The sequence below is a fragment of the Epinephelus moara genome, chromosome 19, assembly GCF_006386435.1.
Source record: "Epinephelus moara isolate mb chromosome 19, YSFRI_EMoa_1.0, whole genome shotgun sequence".
NCBI lineage: Eukaryota > Metazoa > Chordata > Actinopteri > Perciformes > Serranidae > Epinephelus > Epinephelus moara.
The window spans coordinates 40,984,920-40,991,902 of record NC_065524.1 but is presented as its reverse complement, the minus strand read 5'-3'; the positions used below and the strand labels follow the sequence as shown (position 1 = coordinate 40,991,902).

The 6,983-nt window shown below is 43.4% G+C and overlaps 1 protein-coding gene across 1 annotated transcript in view; it reads left to right on the top strand.

The window, feature by feature from the left end:
• ppp2r5d (protein phosphatase 2, regulatory subunit B', delta) overlaps nucleotides 1–6,983 on the top strand; it is a 26,749-nt gene that overhangs the window by 1,254 nt on the left and 18,512 nt on the right. Inside the window, exons 2-5 of the mRNA XM_050070559.1 lie at nucleotides 430–543; nucleotides 4,464–4,641; nucleotides 5,625–5,952; nucleotides 6,199–6,233. Of these exons, the coding sequence (XP_049926516.1) occupies nucleotides 430–543; nucleotides 4,464–4,641; nucleotides 5,625–5,952; nucleotides 6,199–6,233 (655 nt within the window). The remainder of the gene's footprint in view (nucleotides 1–429; nucleotides 544–4,463; nucleotides 4,642–5,624; nucleotides 5,953–6,198; nucleotides 6,234–6,983) is intronic.

Sequence of the window (6,983 nt, the reverse complement as noted above, 5' to 3'; positions counted from 1 at the left end):
CTGCACGCCGGCTGGTCACCTGACCATACGTGCTGCACACCCACTAGGATAACTTGTGGGCGTGATGTCAACAAACTCCACACACTACAGGAGAGGCAGTGACGTTCACAGGCACACACGTTGACAGTTATTTACATTAAATCCCGTCTGAATGCCCGCTCGTTGTACGGACGGTGGATGAGATGTGAGCGCAGAGAGCACAGCTTGATAATGACCTTACACCTGCTCTTGACTAGGCCTAAGATTTACGCCCGGTCTTAGTGAGAAGAAGGCTTAAGCCTAGATGGTCCAACCAGCGCAACTATTAGGTCGGACCTAGAACACCAAGTTACAACCGACTTAGCTTAAGACCAGGCGTAAGCCCTGTTGGTGCCACCGGCCCCTGATGTCTTTCCTACATGTTCCTTCCACTTTTCTCGTGTGTGACAGGAAACAACCAAAGGTGCTAAAAGCAGCATGAAGAACAGTACAAGCAGCGGCGGCGGTGGTAGCGGCGGCAGCGGGGGGAAAGATGCTGCTGTTGCTGCGGAGAACTCAGACGAGGTGAGAGTTTAAATATAAAACACACATGATGGAGTTCAGCTGTCACGTGTTGTGTCTGCAGGGAGGCACTAAGACACTGCTGCCGCTGTTCACTACAGCGCACGCACACACACACACACACACACACACACACACACACACACACACACACACACACAGCTGTGCACAGAAGACACCTCACTGTAAAGAAACAACACCTGAGAGGATCAATAAAGTTTAAAATTAGAGTTTGACCGATACTGATTATTGGAGATCAATATTTCAGACTCCAGTTTATCAGCAGGACACATTTCATCTACAAAGTGATTTGTTAAAATCAATCAAACAGCTCAAATCATGACGAGGAAAACTGAGACATAAGACACATAGAAGAAGAAGAGAGAAGTGAAGGACACAGTGAAGCTTCAGATTAATAAACCAACAGTTTAAGCTTCTGCTGTCTGTTGATCAATGATCACACTGATCAGATTTAATTTACACCAACAAAGATGTATACCCAACGGCCACTTTATTAGGTACAGCTGTTCAACTGCTCGTTGAAGCACATCAGGTGTCAGCAGCTCATTAACATTTAGTCATGTAGACATGATGAAGACGACCTGCTGAAGTTCAAACGCAGCATCAGAATGACGCTGACTTTGAACGTGGCATGGTTGTTGGTGCCAGACGGGCTGGTCTGAGTATTTACTGGGATTTTCAGCACAACCATCTCTAGGGTTTACAGAGGATGGTCCCAAAAAGAGAAAATATCCAGTGAGCCAAAATGCCTTGTTGATGCCAGAGGTCAGAGGAGAATGGCCAGACTGGTTCAAGATGATAGAAAGGCAACAGGAAGTCAAATAAGCACTGGTTCCAACCAAGGTGTGCAGAAGACCATCTCTGAAGCAACAACACCTTGTCCAACCTTGAAGCAGATGGGCTACAGCAGCAGAAGACCACACCAGGTGCCACTCCTGTCAGCTAACAACAGGAAACTGAGGCTACAATTCACACGGGTTTTCTCACCAAAACTGGACAATAGAAGATTGGAAAAACCACATTCAGATGGAAGCATGGATCCATCCTGCCTTGTATCAACGCTTCAGGCTGCTGCTGGTGGTGTAATGGTGTGGGGGAGATTTTCTTAGTACCAACTGAGCATGGTTTAAACACCACAGCCTACCTGAGTATTGTTGCTGACCGTGTCCATCCCTTTATGACCACAGTGTACCCATCTTCTGATGGCTACTTCCAGCAGGATAACGCACCATGTCACAAAGCTCACATCATCTCAAACTGTTGTTAACTGTTGTTAGCATCACTGTTAGCTAAAAGCACACAGCTTAAACAACCTTCATTTAACCGAGAACGCTCCGTCAGCCTGAAATATACCACACAGCGGTGTCTCCACAGTGAATCATCTCTTCAAGAATTATATTAAAATGTATATAATAACAATCTGTGGGTCCATGATTTAGGGCTAACTGACTTACTAGCTTACTCCTTATTTCATGAAGTGCAGCTGGTTGCTAGGTAACAGGAACACCAACAGGTCAGGGAGAGAACAACCGGTGATGTAACCAGGAAATCCTCCGCAGACCAAACCGTCACATTTCAGAGACCATTTACTTTGGCTGATGCATCCTCAGAGGCTGCAGCGCCTGAACTGAGACACAGCTGATGCACGTTGTTGAATCTATGACACCAAGAATTAAAAAGGGGTTCCAACCAGCAAGGTGTACCTAATAAAGTGGACGCTAAGTAAATGTACTACAGAGACACTGAGAGATGAAACTTGTAATTACAGAAATGATTGAAACTGAATTATGAATATTTTCACAGACTTAAAGGGCCTTCAGTGAAACAGATGAAATCACTTCACATGTCCTTCTGAGACCTGTGTCCTCATGTCCTCATATGATGACATCACAGTTTGGCTTGACTGCACCGTATACTCCACTCTGCCACACTCAGTCCTGTTGTCCTGGAGGACTGTGTTAAGTGCTGTAAAGTTTAGTTCAAATCAAACTTTATTTATATAGTTGATTCAACAACATTCACCGACAAAACAACTGTCTGATACTAAACACGTTTTCCAAGCAAATACAACATGCTAACGTTATTAGCACAAGCCTATAACATTTTACATGGTATAAATTAGCCTAGAAGCTAGCAGAGATTTCCTCTGCTCATATGAAGCCAGGATAAATCACACACACGACTTAAAATGCTATTTTAGTGGAGGCTTTACTGTCTTCACAATGTATTGTTTTTTATCTGTGAAATACAAGTAAATCAAAGCTTTGTTTCCACTGAGGGAAATGGTTTCAGCTTACAGAGACAGACAGGAGGTCTGCGTCACCGCGACGCTGAGCGTGAGGGTTTTCAAAACACCCCCATTTTCACAGGTAACTTAGCCTGTCCCCCCGCCGCAGGAAATAATGGATTAATCCTGGAGAGCTGTTGATGTAGCACTTTTCTCCTTATGAAAGTAACACGGCGATTATTCGACCAATGAGAATTTGGTTGGACGAGAGCATAGTGACCAAATAATCAACTAGTCGACCAGGAGACTACAGCCCTAGTCTGCACTGGGACTTGATTATGGTCTCGTTTGAGGACACTGGGACTTGATTTTTGTTTACAAGGTTTAGTTTTTTATACTTATCAGATCGTACTGATCCCAAATAGCCCAGAGAAATTAAAAATGGTAACTAACTGGTTACTAATTGGTAACTAACTGGTTACTAACTGGTAACTAACTGGTTACTAATTGGTAACTAACTGGTTACTGTTAACTAACTGGTTACTAATTGGTAACTAACTGGTTACTAACTGGTAAGTAACTGGTAACTAACTGGTAACGAACTGGTAACTAACTGATAACTAACTTGTTGCTAACTGGTTACTAACTGTTAAGTAACTGGTAACTAACTGGTTACTAACTGGTAACTAACTGGTTACTAACTGTTAACTAACTGGTTACTAACTGTTAACTAACTGGTAACTAACTGGTTACTAACTGTTAACTAACTGGTTACTAACTGGTAACTAACTGGTTACTAATTGGTAACTAAGTGGTTAGTAACTGTTAACTAACTGGTTGCTAACTGGTAACTAACTGGTTACTAATTGGTAACTAACTGGTTACTAACTGTTAACTAACTGGTTACTAATTGGTAACTAACTGGTTACTAACTGTTAACTAACTGGTTACTGTTAACTAACTGGTTACTAACTGTTAACTAACTGGTTACTAACTGGTAAGTAACTGGTTACTAACTGTTAACTAACTGGTTACTAACTGTTAACTAACTGGTTACTAACTGCTAACTAACTGGTTACTAATTGGTAACTAAGTGGTTACTAACTGGTAACTAAGTGGTTACTAATTGGTAACTAACTGGTTACTAACTGTTAACTAACTGGTTACAGTTAACTAACTGGTTACTGTTAACTAACTGGTTACTAACTGGTAACATACTGGTAGTTACTGGTTCATTTTTTAAAATGCAGTGAAATACTAGAGTCCAGCGCTCCACTGACCCAGAGAGTCTTTAGCGCCGTATTTCAAAGCTCTGTCCATTCAGAGGAGGTGACACATCCCAGAATGCAAAGCTCAGCTGACTACAGGAGCCTGTTTAGTTCAAACCTGCAGAGTTCACTGTTGTTTAAGATCATGTTCATGCTCCCACCACACAGAACAAACAAAGTGATCTGAGAACACTGTTCTGGTACAAACTACAGGACAACTACAGCTCCCAGCATGCACCACTGGGGGGGAGATTATCAGACAGCCAGGAATGAAACACTCCTAACTTTTAATCCTCTGTGTGTGTGTGTGTGTGTGTGTGTGTGTGTGTGTGTGTGTGTGTGTGTGTGTGCGTGCGTGCGTGCGTGCGTGCGTGCGTGCGTGCGTGCGTGCGTGTGTGTGCGTGCAGTCCCAGCAGCAGCAGAGTGGCAGTAAGCGTCCCAGTAACAGCACGCCTCCGCCCACTCAGCTCAACAAGATCAAATACTCTGGAGGTCCTCAGCTGGTGAAGAAGGAGCGCCGCCAGAGTTCATCTCGCTTCAGCCTGACCAAGAACAGAGAGCTGCAGAAACTACCTGCGCTCAAAGGTAACCTAAAATAACACTAACCAAAACTAACCCTAATGCCGGTTTCACAATGCACAATATCAGCCTGGTTACAGCACGATGCAGCGTCGTGCGGTGTCAGCACCCCTGAAGGGGGCTCACTATACATTATCCCTTACATAACTGACTCCATTAACAGGGATCACTTAAAGCAACTCTTACCTTTCTTGCATTTCACACAGCACTTAGAAAAAAATTGAACATCCACAACTCCACCTCCCTCCAAAGGCCTACCCCCCCCTCCTCCATTACGTCCTCATTACGTCTATGATAGATGTAGGCGTTGGCATGGTAACGTTAGATAAACAGAAGAGGAGAGCGAGTGTAACGTTACAACCAAGACAGTCAAACACAACCCCGGAGTTTTGAAACTCAACCAGTCAGTGATGACTGATGAGTTTTACAATAAGGTTACAGTGCTAACGTTAGTAGCGTTAACGTTACTAGTAAATGGAAATGCACAAGGAAGATAACGTTAATGTTTCCGAGGCTACGCTACAGTAGGCTAATGTTAGCCATTAGCAACTGGATGCTGTGCTGTGGGAGTGGGAGGAGATGTTATGCAAGCAGTTACGCAATCGGAGGCCTCCACGTGGTGAAGACAGATAGGACGGCCAATCATTGCATTCAGACCGAATGCAATGATTGGCCGAGTTTTCTTAGAATCATATGAGAATGATATAATTATGAGTTTTTATCTCTGCTGGAATTCACTTACATTTCAATGTACCATCAGCTTATTAATAACATTTTAACCTAAACAAAGAAAAGTGTAAAATTTCCAGAAAGTTAAGTGTCGCTTTAAGCTTAGGACTTTCCCTCCATCTGAACTCAGACCATCATCTGTCTCATAAAACTGTCTCCTGTCCTCTGTTCTTCCTCTGTGGTGTCTCTTGTCCTCTGTTCTTCCTCTGTGGTGTCTGTGGTGTCTCTTGTCCTCTGTTCTTCCTCTGTGGTGTCCTCAGACTCGCCCCTGATGGAGCGTGAGGAGCTGTTTGTGCAGAAGCTCCGTCAGTGCTGCGTCCTGTTTGACTTTGTCAGCGACCCGCTCAGTGACCTCAAGTACAAAGAGGTGAAGAGGGCGGGGCTCAACGAGATGGTGGAGTACATCACACACAACAGTGACGTGGTGACCGAGTGCATCTACCCCGAGGCCGTCCTCATGGTGAGGACATGCACAGGCTCACACACTGAGGACATGATGACAAACTCAACTTTGTCTTCATTTAATCTGATGGGGAACAAACACACAAACGTTAAATGTGTGCTTGTGTCTAAACCCTCCTACAGACTGTGAGATCTGATCCGTCCTCCTAAGTTTAGTGCAGCTTTTAGCTTGTGTAGCGCCCCCTATCGGTGGATTTGAATCAAACTTCATTGATGATTCAGGTACTTATGTCAACATTTCGTACAAAGTTTTGTGATGATCGGCTCACCGGTTCAGGAGTAAACTCCATTTACATGCTGAGCCACGCCCCCTCTAAAGTTAAAAGCTGTTGATAACTTTTAAAGAGCTTCATCCTGTGATGATCCACACAGTGTTTGGTACAAATGGGACCAATGCCTCAGGAGGGGTATTTCAAAAAAATTCAATATGGCCGACAATCTAGTGGGCAGACCTTGAGGGTTCTGTAGGCTTTCGTAGAACCAATTCACCTGACCATGTGTGTCGAATTTCAAGTCTGTCTGAAATAAGGTGCGAGGGTGGTGGCCTTTCAAAACAAAATTTCTTCGGCCTCAGTTAAAGCGCTCTCATCTGGTCTATTGGCATTATATTTCTTGAGAGTCATTTGCACACAATTTCCAATCATTGGTGAAAATTTCACATCTCTACGATGCACCATCTGTAGGGCTGGGCGATATGGACGAAAATTCATATCTCAGTATTTACAGGCTGACTGACGATACACGATATATATCTCTATTTTCTACATGTTTTCAGCTGCAGGGCAAAGCTACATCTGAGACGCCAGGAGCAGTTTTATAAAAACAGACTGTGATCAAAATAAAATGTAAAGACAGAGATTTTATTCTCTGTTTGAAAATATACAGCTGCACAACAGTTACACCTTCAGAACACTAGTGGGCAGCAGGGTGTCTGTGAAGTGCTGTCACGTTTAGTTGATTCTAAACACACATTAAACACACATTAAACATGGCTTAATAGAGACAGTTTCAAACACAAATCAATCAATCAATCAATCAATTTTATTTATAAAGCCCAATATCACAAATCACAATTTGCCTCACAGGGCTTTACAGCATACGACATCCCTCTGTCCTTATGACCCTCACAGCTGATAAGGAAAAACTCCCCAAAAAAA